Source organism: Carettochelys insculpta, chromosome 2, assembly GCF_033958435.1.
Source record: "Carettochelys insculpta isolate YL-2023 chromosome 2, ASM3395843v1, whole genome shotgun sequence".
NCBI lineage: Eukaryota > Metazoa > Chordata > Testudines > Carettochelyidae > Carettochelys > Carettochelys insculpta.
In genome coordinates, this window is record NC_134138.1 from 12,916,973 (window position 1) to 12,934,976 (window position 18,004).

Sequence of the window (18,004 nt, forward strand, 5' to 3'; positions counted from 1 at the left end):
ATAATTCAACCTCTTGATGTTGGGCAAGTTACCTATGAAATATGTCACATATATAAGACTTGCATGACTGTTGTCTTCTAAATATGTTGGTTAACAGTACATAGACTTATGCAGAGTGGTTAATTCCAACTGACTTACAGTTAATTCCTTCAATACTACATCTTAATGGTAGTTTCCCATTGCATGGGAATGGAAGTTTATACTGTTATAGTGATTGTCTGTAAAGCTGTTCAGATGCCCATTTTCTGGATGTTTGATTTAGATCAAAATGATCACCATACTTGTGGTGATCATCTCTCCATATTAGAGGCCTCCCCTGACATAAATGCCAGCCCCCTCCCACGGAGCCAGCGCCCCCCCAATCCCTCTGTTCTAATTCAGTGCGTGCAACTCACCACGGCTGTCATTGCAGCCACTGCTGGAGCTGCTGCCATGTGCTTCTCCCACCAAGCGGTGGAGCGCAAGTACATGCCATGTCCTGTGTGCAGCTCTCAGGAGGAGCCACATTTAAAGGCTCCAAGAGCTGCAAGCAGCTTGAAAGCCACAGGTTGGATACCATGGCTTCAGATCTTAAGGGATCCAGGCAGTAAAAGCCCCATACTGTCTTTTGGTTTTAAAAAAAAAAAGCAGGGGGGCAGGTGAAGACTGTAGCTGTGGACAACTCCCGAACATACCCTATTTTTATTATAGGCGTTTTAACTCTATAGACTCCTCTCTTCTGAAAAGAGCTAATGTAGGAAGCTCACTACACTTCATTACAGAGATAATATATTTCTCTCGCATACTAGGGTGACCATCCATCCCGTATTGGGCAGTACTGTCCCATATTTGGGATGCCAAAAAGGCATCCCAACTTATTTTTTAAAAGAATCATTTTCCCATATTTGGGCTGTCCCCCCACCGACCTTTTCCGCACAGCTGCTGGTGAAGTCACTTTCCTGAAGCAGGGGGAGCATGGGCAGCTGCCATGTCCCTGCTGCTTCCCCTGGAGCTCCCAGGACAGGCCAGTGGCTGCCGCTTCTCTGAGGCTCCTTGGTGGAGCCGGGAGGAGCTGCTCTTCCCCCGATATCTCCCTGTCCCGTGTTTGTGACGGAGTTATGGTCGCCTGTTCTCTCTCACACATTCTCATAGAGTCTTGTATTGTGCTAGAATGCATTATGAGAAAGTTTGGGAAAGTGCTTTGATGAAGGGGAATTACAAAAAGGGGAATTACACTAAAATGAGGAAGCTAGTTAAACAGAAACTAAAAGGTAGAGTAATTAAACTAAAATCCCTGGAAGCTGCATGGAAACTGTTTAAAGACACCATACTAGAGGCCCAACTTAAATGTATACCCCAAATAAAAAAACACAGTAAGAGACCTAACAAAGAACCACCATGGCTAAACAGCCATGTTAAAAAGGCAGTGAGAGAGAAAAGGGCAGCTTTTAAAAAGTGGAAGTCAAATCCTAGTGAGGAAAATAGAAAGGAACATAAACACTCCCAAATTAAGTGTCATAATGTAGTAAGAAAAGCCAAAAAAGATTTTGAGGAACAGCTAGCCAAAAATTCAAAAAATGATAGTAAAATGTTTTTTAAATACATTAGAAGCAGGAAGCCCGCTAAAAAAGCAGTGGGGCCCTTGGACGATAAAGATATAAAAGGAGCGATCAAGGAAGACAGTGCCATTGCGGAGCGATTAAATGATTTCTTTGCTTCAGTCTTCACGGCTGAAGATGTTACAGAGGTTCCTAAATCTGAGCCAGCCTTTTTAGGCGACAAATCTGAGGAACTCACTCAGATTGAAGTGACATTAGAGGAGGTTTTGGAGTTAATTGATAAGCTGAATAGTAACAAGTCTCCAGGACCAGACGGCATTCACCCAAGGGTTCTGAAAGAACTCAAATGTGAAATTGCGGAGTTATTAACAGTGGTTTGTAACCTATCCTTTAAATCCACTTTGGTACCAAATGACTGGACGATGTCCAATATAACGCCAATATTTAAAAAAGGCTCTAGAGGAGACCCTGGCAATTATAGACCAATAAGTTTAACATCAGTACCAGGCAAATTAGTAGAAACACTAGTAAAGAATAAAATTGCAAGGCACGTAGAAGAGCACGAATTGTTGGGCAAAAGTCAGCATGGTTTCTGCAGAGGGAAGTCGTGTCTAACTAATCTATTAGAATTCTTCGAAGGGGTTAATAAACATGCGGACAAGGGGCACCCAGTGGACATAATATACCTAGATTTCCAGAAAGCCTTTGACACGGTCCCACACCAAAGGCTTTTATGTAAATTAGGTGGTCATGGGATAGGAGGAAAGATTCATTCATGGATCGGGAATTGGTTAAAAGACAGAAAACAAAGGGTGGGAGTAAATGGTAAATTTTCACAATGGAGGAGGGTAACTAGTGGTGTTCCCCAGGGGTCAGTCCTGGGACCGATCCTGTTCAACTTGTTCATCAATGATCTAGAAAATGAGGTAAGCAGTGAGGTGGCAAAGTTTGCAGATGACACCAAGTTGTTCAGGACAGTCAAAAGCAAAAGGGATTGTGAAGAACTACAAAAAGATCTCAGCAAACTGAGTGATTGGGCAGCAAAATGGCAAATGAAATTTAATGTGGGTAAGTGTAAGGTAATGCATGTTGGAAAAAATAACCCAAATTACACGTACTACATGATGGGGTGAAATTTAGCTACGACAGATCAGGAAAGGGATCTTGGAGTTATAGTGGATAGTTCTCTGAAGACATCCACGCAGTGTGCAGCGGCAGTTAGTAAGGCAAATAGCATGTTAGGAATTATTAAAAAAGGGATCGATAATAAGACAAAAGAGATCATACTTCCCCTATATAAAACTATGGTACGCCCACATCTCGAGTACTGCGTGCAGATGTGGTCTCCTCACCTCAGAAAAGATATATTGGCATTAGAAAAGGTTTAGAAAAGGGCGACTAAGATGATTAGGGGCTTGGAACGGGTCCCATATGGGGAGAGGCTAGAGAGACTGGGACTTTTCAGTTTGGAAAGAGGCGATTGAGGGGCGATATGATAGAGGTATATAAAATCATGAATGGTGTGGAGAAAGTGAATATAGAAAAATTATTTACCTTTTCCCATAATACAAGAACTAGGGGACACCAAATGAAATTGATGGGTAGTAGGTTCAAAACTAATAAAAGGAAATTTTTCTTCACACAGCGCACAGTCAACCTGTGGAACTCCTTGCCGGAGGAGGCTGTGAAGGCCAGGACTCTATTAGGGTTTAAAAAAGAGCTTGATAAATTTTTGCAGGTTAGGTCCATAAATGGCTATTAGCCAGGGATAAAGTATGGTGCCCTAGCCATCAGAACAAGGGCAGGAGATGGATGGCAGGAGATAAATCACTTGATCATTGTCTTCTGTTCTCCTTCTCTGGGGCACCTGGCATTGGCCACCGTCGGCAGATGGGATGCTGGGCTGGATGGACCTTTGGTCTGACCCAGTATGGCCATTCTTATGTTCTTATGTTCTTAAGGGTTGATTTTCACATTTGACTTCCTATAGATTCCCACTTCAGCAGGAGAGTGGACAAACAGTTGAATGCACTGTAGCTCAGTATTTTAAGGACAGGCACAAATTGGTTCTACGTTATCCTCATCTTCCATGTTTACAAGTTGGACAGGAGCAGAAACATACATACCTTCCTCTTGAGGCAAGTAAACTTATTAAAATACTGTATTTTTTGAATGAAAGTTAAAAAAACAAGGTGAAATGTTTAGGTTTTCTCTTACAGCTATCTTACTGCTTAGGGATCATTGCATGAATAAATGCAGAAAAATATCAGAAAATCTTTAAATTAATTATATGAATTTACCTTAGGTGTGCAACATAGTGGCAGGACAGAGGTGTATAAAGAAGCTGACTGACAATCAAACTTCCACTATGATACGGGCAACTGCCAGATCAGCACCTGACCGGCAAGAAGAGATTAGCAAACTGGTGGGTACAATAGACATTTAATTTTTGGAACCCTATTTCAGATATACAGGAGTAAGTTTTAAGTAGTACTGAGCCCCATTCCACCAAGTGGAGTTATAATGGGAGCTCTGAATTCTTGGCATCTCCAAAATTCTGAGATGCAAGTGTTCCCATTAAGCTGAGTGCTTGGGCACCCACTCAGGAGAGATTCACGTGCCACCTACCTGATTAGCAGAGTGCCTACAGCTGGCAGCATGTGTTTCTACTGGTGGTGCACTTGTGCTGGTGCATATAATGAAATTTATTTTGCACATGGCTGGAAAAAGTGAAGAGCAACATGGTCAGATTCCCCGGGTGTACACTAATATTAGAAAACTCTTTTGGAAGTGGCTCACTTATGTAAAAATGACTTTGTTTTCCTACTAGAAATACTTTTTTTTTTTCTTCTCGTTTTAGATGCGAAGTGCAAGTTTTAATACTGATCCTTATGTTCGTGAATTTGGAATAATGGTCAAAGATCAAATGACTGATGTTACTGGGAGAGTCCTACAACCTCCCTCGATCCTGTATGGAGGCAGAGTATGTGAACAAAGATGTTGCAGTATCTATGATAATTGCGTTTTGAACAATGTAATGGTGTTAGCTATGATGGGGTTGATTTTTATGACATTGGGAAGCCCTATAACAATTAGCACATGCATAACTTTTATCATTGTTAAGGTGCTTTATGTACGTGAACTAATTTAATCCCTATAACAACCATGTGAAGAAGATGGGGAAACATGGAAACTGTTACAAAGGTGGAAACTGAGGCAGAAGAGTTAACAACTCATTTTTTTTAGAAGTGGCCTCCAATTTTGGATTTCTTGGTTATCTGATTTAAGATGCCTAAGGTCTGATTCTTCTTCGAGTGGTCCCCATGGGTGCTCCACAGTAGGTGTCGGGCTTGCCTGGCGCCGCAGATCAAAATTCTTCTAGCAGTTTCCACTGGATTGCGCATGCGCTGATGTGCACTGCTCCCTTGCACGCCCTCGGTCATGTGCGCGATCCGGTCCCCGCCAGTTCCTTCTCAACCGCCAACGGCTGTAGACGGAATCTGCTCCGGCTCTAAAGCCTGAGATAGATAAGATAGTTGTTTTACTTGTTAGTTCGTTGTTTTCACTATTATACAAAAACAAAAACAAAACAAAAAAAAAAAGAGCATACAAAATAGTAGAGAGAAGAGGAACGGAGGAGAGAGGGGCGGACAAAGAATGCTGTTAAGCCGTCCGCTGCCCTGAAGGCCGTGAATGTTATTTGGGTTGTAGAACGCACTGATTAGCGGCTAAGTACCCTATTAACAGCAAAGACTCACCGCGATGGCTTCTTCGGGGTTTAAGAAGTGTGAGTCATGCCGCGAGGCTATGCCGGCCTCTGATGGGCATAGTGAGTGCATTCGTTGCCTGGGGGAGTCCCATGTTACCCAGAAGTGTTCGCACTGCGCTAAGCTTACAGCCAGGGCCAGGAAGGACAGAGAGATGAGGCTCAAAATGATCTTGTTTGATAAGGCCCTCCAGCCTGAGCCGCTGGAGAAGCCTTACACAGAGGGGCCCTCTGGGTCACATAAAAGGAAGGCGGCGTCTTTGACGCCCTATGTGCAAAAGAAAAAGAAACTCTCTCCGGCTTGATCCTTGCCGGCAGTTCCAGCGAGCAGGACGAGCGGAATGGAGAGCCCTCAGCCGCAGGCTGATGAAAGCGGCAGCGCAGTTGTGCCCGGGGCCGGGCCTCCAACTGTGCAGCAGTCAGCACAGAGGACGCGGCAAGCGCCGGACTCGGCGGCGCCGCCTCACGCGGCACTGGCTATCACGGGGCCCAGCGGCGCCGGAGGAAGCTACCCGCGCGGCACTGCTTGTGACGGTACCGAGCACGGCACCAACAGCAGGGCTGAGATCCCCGGCACGGGAGGGGGCAGCGCCCACCCTGCAGGGGCAGGGGAAAGCTAGAGCCAACACCTGGCACCTCAGTCCATCTCCAGAAAGGGCTATGATGCCCTTATCTCCCAGCTCCCCCCCTTCCCCCCGAGATATACACGCCACGTCGCCGGGCGACAACGCCACCGGCTTATTTCGGACCTCCCTCTCCATTCCTCCAACCACCTTCGCCTTGGCTCAGGCTTCCTTCACCCTTTTTGGGCATGGATCCCTATGAGTACTATCACAAACCAGCTTCACCAATATCAGTCTCGTCACGGAGATCCCGCTCTCCTAGACATCACGGGTACACTCTCCGATCGTGGTCCAGGTCTCCATCACTGGGCTCTTGTCCATGTCATTATGGCCGTCCTCATCATACCGAACACCGACATCGGAGGTCTAGATCCAGGGGTAGATCCCCTCCCACTCCTCGCCAATACTCCCACGTCCACTCTTGCTCTGGGAAAGGAATGCAGCTGTCCCAGGGAGAGTTAGGCCCAGAGTCCCGAGAATTTCCTTCACAGCCCACGAAGGAGCAAGCATACCAGCGAACTCGGGAGCCAGAGGACTTGGGGGAGGGTTATCCCAGTGGTTCCTCCTCATCCTCCCCAGATGTACGGAAGTCGCTAGCGTGGTGGGCAGATCGCAAGAACCTTCTAGTGGGAGTGCCCTTCCACCAACCACAAATTTCCATTTTTCTTACAATCTACGCCTCCCACATAGGATGGGGAGCGCACATTGGCAACAAGGTGACGCAAGGGCTATGGTTCCCCGCGGAACAGACACTGCACATAAACATACTGGAGCTCAGAGCAGTGTTCAATGCATGCAGACATTTTCAGAAATACCTGCACGGCAAAGTAGTCGGGATCAATACCGACACTACCTCCACCATGTTCTACATCAATCGACAAGGAGGGCCACGGTCCCATGCTCTATGCGCAGAAGCAGTCCGATTGTGGAATTGGTGCATTGCCAACAACATAATGTTGAAAGCCTTGTACTTGCCGGGCACACACAACGTGAAGGTAGATCAACTGAGCAGGCGCTTTGCACTCACACACGAATGGCAGATCCGCTCCGACCTGCTACGATGCATATTTCGTACCTGGGGGTTTCCCCATGTCGATTTGTTTGCCACCCAGCGCAACAAGAAGTGCCCCCAGTACTGCTCCAGAGCAGGAATAGGGCGGGAGGGGTCCCTGGGGGACGCCTTCATGATCTCATGGAAGGGCTCTCTACTCTACGCGTTTCCCCCCACAACACTTATCCACAAGGTTCTGCCGAAAGCCAGAAGGGAGAGAGCTCGCATGATACTCATAGTTCCAACTTGGGACCGACAACAGTGGTTTCACCTGCTTCTGCGCATGTCGGATCGTCCACCACTCCCCCTACCGGTAGCGCCGGACTTACTCACGCAGGCTCAGGGGTCCATAGTGCACCCGCACCCTCAGGGACTCCGCCTACAAGCATGGTTAATCCATGGCTCAGCGCCTTAGAGAGCACGTGTACGGAGGGAGTAAGGCAAGTCTTAGAGTGTAGCCGAAGGACCTCCACCAGGAGGACTTATGAACAGAAATGGACACGCTTTACTGCCTGGTGCTCTACCAAACAGTTAGCTCCTCTTGATGTTCCTATAACTGTAATTCTAGAATACCTGCTGGACCTCAAACGAGACAGGCTCTCTCTATCCTCGCTAAAGGTCCACCTCGCAGCTATATCAGCTTTTCGGCACAAAGAGGAAGGGCCCACATTAACGAACCAATAGTATTACCCTCATTTTACCCGAAGCCTCACAGCTCCAGCAAGGAGGCACGCCTGCATCTCCTAGATGTGAGGAGGGAGTTGGCCTTTTACATAGACAGAACTAAGCCCTTCCGGAAAACGGACAGGCTTCTGGTGTCTCTCGCTCCCAGGTCGAAAGGGGAAGGCCTCTCTTCCCAGAGAATTTCAAAGCACATTGTGTCCTGTATAAAACTGTGCTACAAGCTTCAAAAGACCCCCTTGCTAGCCCCGCCCAGGGCTCACTCCACCAGAGCGGTGGCGGCATCAACGGCCTTCTTCAAGGAAATCGCGCTGAAAGACATTTGCAGAGCGGCGACTTGGTCATCCTACGACACCTTTGCCAAGCATTATGCCCTGCATCGGGTGTTCGATGAGGATACCCGTCTGTCGACAGCAGTCCTCTCGGGGGCAAGCTGCACATGAATCGAGTACCCACCTCCTTACTTGGGGTTACTGCTGGGTAGTCACCTACTGTGGAGCACACACGGGGACCACTCGAAAAAGAAAGAGAAGTTACTCACTTGTAGTAACGATGGTTCTTCGAGATGTGTCCCTGTGGGTGCTCCACTACCCGCCCATCCTCCCCACTTCGGATCTCTGTCCGGTGTTTTTCAGGAGCATCCAGGGCGGTTGGTCAAGGAACTGGCAGGGACCGGATCGCGCACATGACCTAGGGCACGCAAGGGAGCGGTGCGCATTGGCACATGCGCGGTCCAGGGGAAACTGCTAGAAGAATTCTGATCTGCAGCGCCGGGCAAGCCCGACACCTACTGTGGAGCACCCACGGGGACACATCTCGAAGAACCATCGTTACTACAAGGTGAGTAACTTCTCTTTCTAAGATGTGCTAAACGCCCAAAACATTATTTCATTTACAGAAAATGTTGTCTGGAGTTATGAATGTTCAACAACTCTGAAAATGATTATACTGTAATGGCACTAGTCCATAACCTGTGGCCCTTGACCTTGTTTTACTAGCCATGCCCCCTTTCATTTCAGCCCCAGCTAGCTGGAGAGGCTCAGGTTGGGCAAGAGGGGAGAGAGAGGACATTCTGTACTCATCCAACAGCAGTAGCTACTGTCTTCCCCCTTTCAAGTTGTTGCGACCTGTCATACTGGATCTCAGTGCGTATTTCTCCTAGCACCTCATCCACCACACTGAAATTTGAGCAAGAGGTGCTGCAACCTGTGGACCATGCTGCAACATCACTTGGTTTGAGCATTTGGGCCAAACTTTCCCTTTCGCCAAACTTCTCTCCCGCTCGTCCCCAAATACTAGGCAGCCTTCATGGGAGAGTTCTGTGGGGATGTGTAAAAAGAGGTGTAATACTGGGGGAGAGTGACAGGTGACCCACCTAGATCCTTCCCACAGCCTGGGTGCCCCTCCCCCAGCCTCAACTTTTGTGTGAGCTAGACCTTTAGGGAGGGCTCAGACCTGCCACAGCCACAGTGTCCTTCCCATGGTCCAAGCGCTGCCCCATCTTGGACCTGCTGTGTTCAGAAAAGGGGCTCCTGTCCTGTGGCTTCCCCTCCCTCAGCCCAGGTGTTGCTGCGGGAAGCCCTAGCTCCCTGTGGTAGCCCAAGAGCACCCTCCTGCACCCCAAACCTTTCAGCCTCAGCCCTACCTCAGAGCTCATGCCCCCAACCTTCTGCCTCAGCCCTGAACCTCCTTATCTCTAGGCTCACCCCAGAGCTTGCACCCCAGTCCAGTACCCCAGCCCTGACCCTTTCACCTTTCTGCCCTAGCCCTGAGCCCAGTACCCTCACACCTCTGCACCCCAGCCCTGAGCTCCCATCAACACTCCAATCACCTGGGTGCTACTCCTCACAACATGAATTTTGGTTGTGTGCACCAATATGTGTGGTATACTCAAGTACCATGATGGCTGGCGCAGTATAAAACCTGAAGTTTAAACAGAGTAAAACCTAGAATCTGAGGCTTTTCAGGGGGTTCTGAAGTGAACATATAGGTTGTTCCTTTACCCACCACTGTTCCTGAAGTGTTTGCCATACAGTTTGTCAGTGAGGGTCATAACTCGGGACACATCTTGATCTTCCAACTTATCTTGCATTTTTATGTTTCCATTTTGCAGTACAATTTAAAATAAAAGCAAAAATTCATGGTGAAGAATGCATTTTCAGCCTAAGATATAAAGGAAAGCTGCATGCGTCTAAATACCCATACCAATTAAGATAATTCTTATCCTGAGACTGAATTCAGTCTTCACTTTCTGTTGCCCAGATAACTATTGATCTTCTGTCTAATTCCTCACAGTGCTGCCTACTAGATAGGGAGGCAAAAGATGTTTTTTCTATATGATTGAGTTAAGAAATCAGGATCCTGGTCTCAGTTCTTTCAGATTTTCTCTATGACCCTGGACCTTTATGTGCCTTAGTTTACTGATTTGTAAAATAGGGATAATTATACTTACCTATATTACAGGACTGTTGTGAGGCAAAATTATTTCCTCTAATGCTTAGCTGTTGAACTCCTGGGAAGTACCTATAGAATTCAAGCCTTTATTTATGTATCTATATATTAATTAATTATCACATATTCATGACTCTTCTCATTTGTTACACGTACACGTTCTACTAATTTTCATTGTGGCAGAAATATTTTTTTAAAAAAAGCATTCAAAAACTTGATTTTATCTTTTCCTAAATTGCACAAATTATCAGATTCACATACTTGAACTTCTGTTGCTACCATGATAGGAAGGTTAGTGATCTATGTAAAACTGAATTCATATTTATGTACAGGTTGAACTTCTCTCGTTCGGTACCCTTGGGACCTGATCAGTGCCAAACGAGAGAATTTGCCGGACAATGGGAGGTCAGTATTGTCTAGCACATTACCAACACTTCCATTGCTTATTGGGCTCTTAGAAGACATTGAGGGTAATTTACAGCTAAAAAAACAGCACAGAATACTGAGACTGGTGGCTGTAAACAAACTTTCTGAGACCATGGGAAATTTGCCTGTACCCAGAAGAAGTAGTTTACCAGCTATATAAAACCATGCAGTATTATGGATGTTGCTGGAGGAGGCTGCTCTGGATTAGAAAGGTTCAACCTGTAGTTAATCTACTGACAAAGACTTGAGACTAGAATAGACCAGATTCATATGAAGCAGGTGCAAGGGATTTTTTTTTTAAACGTATTACACACTTACAGCTTCCTTTTCTTTCTAGAATAAAGCAATTGCTACACCAGTTCAAGGGGTATGGGACATGAGAAATAAACAGTTTCACACTGGAATCGAAATTAAGGTCTGGGCAATTGCCTGCTTTGCTCCCCAGCGACAGTGCACTGAAGTTCATCTTAAGTAAGTATGTTTCTTTTTCCAAGAAAGATTGTCATTACTTAGTGGTTTTGAAAGAACTGGATAATGTGAAATTGTACCTTTTGCCTTTTTTCTGTAATACGCTAAATTTTGTTTTAAAAAAAAAATTATATGTCTGATTTAGAAGCTGTAAGACTCTGATTTGTATTTTCCCCATCACAAACTTTGAATTCTATATTTTGAATTATGTACAAGCCAGTATGGCTCTTGTGTTAGTTATTTGGGGTTTGTGTGCTAGTATCATAAAATCCTTAATATCAAAAGCTATGTGCACAGCTCTGGATATGGAAAGGTGCATGCTATTGTTAGGGGATTTCAAGAAATGTAGATGTGTAAGGAAGAAAGCAAGCATTTGAAATGAAGCAAGGAAAAATACCTACTACTCAACACTGTTCATCATCGAAACCACAAATATACAAGTCATGTCTCTATTATGTCTATATAAATTGTTTTGACTTGAAACATCTATATCTGCACTATTTAAAGGGATATTGTGAATTTAAAAGTCAAATTTATTCATGATTTTTTTCTCCAATTATTGATACAACACCAAAAATTAGTTGAAAGATATGGAGAAATTGATTTTCTTTTTATTTCGTGTATTAAAAAGTTTATTGCAAAGAAGAGCTTAAACATCACCATCTGTAAGACAAACTCCAGCACAAAGATTTTCCACAGTATCTCAGAGCAGCTCTCATTAGTGATTTGTGAGGCTATTATACCCAACACAGACTGGTGCCAAAATAAAGATCAGGAACAATATTATCTACAAACTATCAGGCACCAGTTGACAAATAAATACTTCTACCTTTTAGACAGGCACTTTTCCTGTTGTCTTAGCTGCAGAATATTGCCCACCAGTATGGTAGTGCAGATATGAAATTTATTAATGTGCATTTGAACACTGAAAGTTGTCACAGGAGTGATGGAGTCAACACCAACATTTTATCTCTCTGCCCTTATGCATATCTTACCAATATCTCTCTAAGAGAAGCGTCAATAATGTGTGAATATGACCACATAATCATGAATTTTGCCCATCCACAAAGATCTCCAACACACCCCAAGATGCTGCCTTATGCCTAGAGACCTTCTATGATTATAAGCCAAAGCTCTTAAAACCTCAGTATTGTTGTCAGAAGTGGTAAAGGCTGTTGGGAAACATTAGGGTCAAGAATCAAAACTTGGTTGCGTATCTTACAGACCAAGCACCTGGTTTAAGTATGCCAAGTAAGCATCATGATGAACTGTACCAGAAGCACTTACGGTTGTTGTAGTTATCTCCTACACACTTGGAAAATGAAGGGCAGTCCAATATCTGAATGTGAAGAAGCTATTCAAACAATGGAGCATACAGTGAACCACAGCATTAAAATCCTTCCCTGTGAGGACAGCCTTGATTTGTTCCTTGTTGCTGAAAGCTGGACAGTGGATGACAAACTTGAACATCGACCCTTAATGTTACATTTTTCAGTTACCAGATGAAAAACTAGTTTGCACATTCAGGAGTGTTTTGTGTATAGTCATTTTCCCTTTTTGTATGTATGTGTCCTGTATAGCAAGAAGGAAGAAAAACTCTTGCACATAACACCTAAGGTTACTTGTCCTTTTTATGGTTTCATGAGCCAGGGCTGCAAGGGATAAGCTAGATCTCCCAGATCAGAATAGGCATTTCCACATGCCCTACTGTAATCTTGTGGGCTAGAAAGAAAATCCTCACCTTCAGCTCTCTGTACACACCAGTGTTTCATAGCCCTCTCAAGCACTGTTCTTCTTCAAGTGGTCCCCGTGGGTGCTCCACAGTAGGTGTCGGGCTCGCTCGGCGCCACAGATCGGAATTCTTCTAGCAGTTTCCCCTGGATCTCGCATGCGCCGATGCGCTCCGCTCCCTTGCGCGCCCTCGGTCATGTGCACGATCCGGTCCCCACCAGTTCCTTCTCAACCGCCAACGGCTGCAGACGGAATCTGCTCTGGCTCTAAAGCCTGAGACAGATAAGATAGTTGTTTTACTTGTTAGCTCATTGTTTTTACTATTATACAAAAAAAAAAAGTGGAAAAAAAAAAGGATACAAAATAGTAGAGAGAAGAAGAACGGAAGGGGGAGAGGCGGACAAAGAAGGCTGTTTAAGCCATCTGCTACCCTGAAGGCCGTGAATGTTGTTTGGGTTGTAGAATGCACTGATTAGCGGCTAAGTACCCTATTAGCAGTAAAGACTCACCACGATGGCTACCTCGGGGTTTAAGAAGTGTGAGTCATGCCGCGAGGCTATACCGGCCTCTGATGGGCATAGTGAGTGCATTTGTTGCCTGGGGGAGTCCCATGTTACCCAGAAGTGTTCGCACTGCACTAAGCTTACAGCCAGGGCCAGGAAGGACAGAGAGATGAGGCTCAAATGATCTTGTTTGATAAGGCCCTCCAGCCTGAGCCGCCAGAGAAGCCTCACACAGAAGGGCCCTCTGGTCACAGAAGAGGAAGGCAGCTTCTTCGACCCCCTCTGTGCAAAAGAAGAGGAAACTCACCTTGGCTCAATCCTTGCTGGCGGTTCCAGCGAGCAGGACAAGCGGAACGCAGAGCCCTCAGCCGCGGGCTGATGAAAGCGGCAGCGCGGTTGCACACGTGGCCGGGGCTGGGCCTCCAAGTATGCCGTGCGCGGCAAGCGCCGGAGTCGGCGGCGCCGACAGCATAGGGGCACCCAGCACAGGGCCCAGCGGCGCCGGAGGAAGCTACCCGCGCAGCACCCACGGTGGGGCCAAGATCCCCGGCATGGGAGGGGACAGCGTGCACCTTGCAGGGGTGGGGGGAAGCTAGAGCCAAAACCCGGCACCTCAGTCCATCTCCAGACAGGGCTGCAATGCCCTTATCACCCAGCCCCGCCGCCCCCCCACCCCGCCCCCGGAGATACACACACCGCATCGCCGGGTGGCAACTCCACCAGCTTATTTCAGACCTCCCTCTCCGTTCCTCCAACCACCTTCGCCTTGGCTCAGGCCTCCTTCATCCTTTTTGGGCATGGATCCCTATGACTACTATCACAAACCAGCTTCAGTGGTCCAGGTCTCCATTTCCGGGCCCTTGTCCATGTTGCTATGGCCGTCCTCATCATACCGAACACCAACATCGGAGGTCTAGATCCAGGGGCAGATCCCCTCCCCCTCCTCGACAATACTCCCACGTCCACTCTTGCTCTGGGAGAGGAATGCAGCTGTCCCAGGGAGAGTTAGGTCCAGAGTCCTGAGACTTTCCTTCACAGCCCACGAAGGAGCAAGCATACCAGCGAACTCGGGAGCCAGAGGACTTGGGGGAGGGTTATCCCAGCGGTTCCTCCTCATCCTCCCCAGATGAGGCAATTGTCCCCGGGGATGTCTCCCCTCCGGATGACCTTAAACAATTCCAAGAGCTGTTCAAAAGAGTAGCATACACACAGGACATTCAAATAGCAGAGGTACAGGAGAAGCATCATAAACTCCTGAAAAATTTGAGACCCCCAGCTTCATCTAAAATCGCTATCCCACTGGACGAAGCCATTATCGAGTCAGCCACTAACATATGGCAGACTCCGGCCTCTATTCCGCCCACGAATAAAAAGGCAGATGAGAAATACTTCGTCCCAGCCAAGGGCATGGAATTCCTGTTTAGCCACCCACAGCCCAATTCTTTGGTGGTCGAATCGTCCCAGCAGAGGTCGAAGACGCCTCAATACAAATAAGGGTGGTCAGATAAAGATGCTAAGAAATTAGAGCTGTTCGGCAGGAAGGTCTAGTCCTCTACCTTATTATTGAGAATGACAAACTACACGGCACATTTATCAAACCATAACTTTGACAATTACTCTAGACTCACGTCTCTCATGGATTCCCTCCCAGAGGACAAGAAGCCAGTGTTAAAGGCGATCGTCCAGGAGGGCTACACGGCCTCGCGAACGGGAGTTCAGATTGCCCTGGACGTGACGGACACAGCAGCACACTCAACAGCCGCAGCAGTGGTAATGCGTAGGGAATCTGGCTCCAGACGTCTGGTATCCCCAGAGATCTACAGGCGAAGATCGTGGATCTTCCCTTCAACAAGCAAAAGCTGTTTGCAGAATCAACCGACTCGGTCCTCCACTCTAGCAAAGATTCGAGGGCCCCACTTAAGACCTTGGGTATCTATACTCCTCCATACAAGAAAAAGGAGTTCTATCCTCAGCAAAGGCGCTAGGCTTACCAACCACAACGCGCACAATATCAGCAAGGCTATGACCAAGGGCGTCATCAACAGCAGCAACAGTACAGGGCCCCCAGGCGACGTTCTCAACAAAGTCGTACAACCTCGGGGCAAGCCCAGAGGCAGCAAGTTTGACGGGTATGTCGAGGACTGCACTATCAACACCATCGCTCAATGCCACTCTCACCTCATGTTCCATCATCGCCTCAAACCGTTCCACTCCCAATGGCAAAAGATCGCAGCAGACAAATGGGTGCTGGAAATTATAGCCACGGGTTACACAATCCCCTTCCAGTCACTACCACCAACGAAACCTCCCACCCGGCCTATTCTCAGAGACCCCTCTCCTGAGGCACGGCTGAAGCAGGAGGTAGATCACCTCATGTTCATAGGGGCGGTGGAAAGAGTGCTGGAACAATTCCAAAGGAAAGGTTTTTACTCATGCTACTTCCTAATAGAGAAGAAAACAGGAGGCTGGAGGCCGATTTTGGACCTATGGGGCCTCAACAGCTACTTGCGCAAGCAGCGCTTCCAGATGATTACAGTTGCCTCCATCCTTATGGCACTGGACGATGGAGACTGGTTTGCAGCCCTCGACTTACAAGATGCTTACTTTCATATAACAATCCATCTGGCACACAGACGCTTCCTCCGCTTCACGGTCGGCGGGGAACACTTCCAATACAGGGTTCTTCTGTTCGGCCTATCCTCGGCACCCAGAGTTTTTACCAAAACCCTGGCAGTGGTATCAGCTTACCTGCACAGGCAGGGCGTGTTTATTTTTCCATATCTGGACGACTGCCTAATGAAAGGGGCCTCAAAGGTAGAGGTCCTACGCATGATACACGTCACCGCGAACACATTTACTTCCCTGGGCCTAGTTATCAACCTTGCAAAGTCAAAGACCGAACCCACGCAAGATATAGAGTTCATAGGGGCACGCATAAACTCTACCGCATCAAGAGTATACCTGCCCGATGCCCGCTTCCGCACCATCAAATCCTTGGTGCAAGACATGATACACAGGCCCGCAGTGCCGATCCTCACATGCCTGCAACTGTTGGGGCACGTGGCGGCTGCCACGTTTGTGATACAGAATTCCAGGTTACACATGCGAAGCCTGCAGCGTTGGCTGGCAAGTGTTTACAGACCGGCAGCCCATTCCGTCCATAGGGTAGTATTGCCCACGACGGAGGTACGGAAGTCGCTAGCGTGGTGGGCAGATACCAAGAACCTGCTAGTGGGAGTGCCCTTCCACCAACCACAAATTTCCATTTTTCTTACAATCAACGCCTCCCACATAGGATGGGGAGCGCACACTGGCAGCAAGGTGACGCAAGGGCTATGGTCCCCCGCGGAACAGACACTGCACATAAACGTACTGGAGCTCAGAGCAGTGTTCAATGCATGCAGACATTTTCGGAAATACCTGCGCGGCAAAGTAGTCGGGATCAATACCGACAATACCTCCACCATGTTCTACATCAATCGACAAGGAGGGCCACGGTCCCGTGCGCTATGCACAGAAGCAGTCCGATTGTGGAATTGGTGCATTGCCAACAACATAACGTTGAAAGCCCTCGTACTTGCCGGGCGCCCACAACGTGAAGGCAGATCAACTGAGCAGGCGCTTTGCACTCACACACGAATGGCAGATCCGCTCTGACCTGCTACAATGCATATTTCACACCTGGGGATTTCCCCAAGTCGATTTGTTTGCCTCCCAGCGCAACAAGAAGTGCCCCCAGTACTGCTGCAGAGCAGGAATAGGGCGGGGGGCTCCCTGGGGGACGCCTTCATGATCTCATGGAAGGGCCCTCTACTCTACGCGTTTCCCCCCCACACCACTTATCCACAGGGTTCTGCAGAAAGCCAGAAGGGAGAGAGCTCGCATGATACTCATAGTTCCAACTTGGGACCGACAACAATGGTTTCCCCTGCTTCTGCGCATGTCTGATCGTCCACCACTCCCCCTACCAGTAGCGCCGGACTTACTCACGCAGGCTCAGGGGTCCATAGTGCACCCGCACCCTCAGGGACTCCGCCTACAAGCATGGTTAATCCATGGCTTAGCGCCTTAGAGAGCACGTGTACGGAGGGAGTAAGGCAAGTCTTAGAGTGTAGCCGAAGGACCTCCACCAGGAGGACTTACGAACAGAAATGGACACGCTTTACCACCTGGTGCTCTTCCAACAGTTAGCTCCTCTTGACCTTCCTATAACTGTAATTCTAGAATACCTGCTGGACCTCAAACGAGACAGGCTCTCTCTATCCTTGCTAAAGGTCCACCTTGCAGCTGTATCAGCTTTTCAGCACAAAGAGGAAGGGCCCACCGTATTCCCCCATCCTATCGTCACAAACTTCTTGAAGGGGCGGGTAAACCTGTACCCTCCTCGAAAACCTCTACCACCGTCGTGGAGTTTAGGCTTGGTACTCCACACGCTATCAGGACCACCCTTCGAACCATTAGCCGCGGTACCCCTCTGACTACTTACCATGAAAACGACCTTCCTTCTTGCGATTACGTCAGCCCGCAGGGTGCGTGAGCTCGCAGGAGTAATGGCAATGCCGCCCTGCACCGTATTCTCAAAGGAGGTGGTGATCTTACGGTTACACCTAGCCTTCGTTCCGAAAGTTTCCTCAGAGTTCCACATTAACGAACCAATAGTATTACCCTCGTTTTACCCGAAGCCTCACAGCTACAGCAAGGAGGCGCGCCTGCATCTCCTAGATGTGAGGAAGGCGTTGGCCTTTCACATAGACAGAACTAAGCCC

General features: G+C 47.7%; 1 protein-coding gene across 3 annotated transcripts in view; it reads left to right on the forward strand.

Annotated features, from left to right (window-relative positions):
• The window catches only part of AGO2 (argonaute RISC catalytic component 2), a 120,666-nt gene that overhangs the window by 81,774 nt on the left and 20,888 nt on the right, over positions 1-18,004 (forward strand). For all 3 annotated transcript variants that reach the window (XM_074986613.1, XM_074986614.1, XM_074986615.1), the window contains 4 exons: positions 3,529-3,676; positions 3,844-3,963; positions 4,399-4,521; positions 10,874-11,007. In XM_074986613.1, coding sequence (XP_074842714.1) covers positions 3,529-3,676; positions 3,844-3,963; positions 4,399-4,521; positions 10,874-11,007 — 525 coding nt within the window. The remainder of the gene's footprint in view (positions 1-3,528; positions 3,677-3,843; positions 3,964-4,398; positions 4,522-10,873; positions 11,008-18,004) is intronic.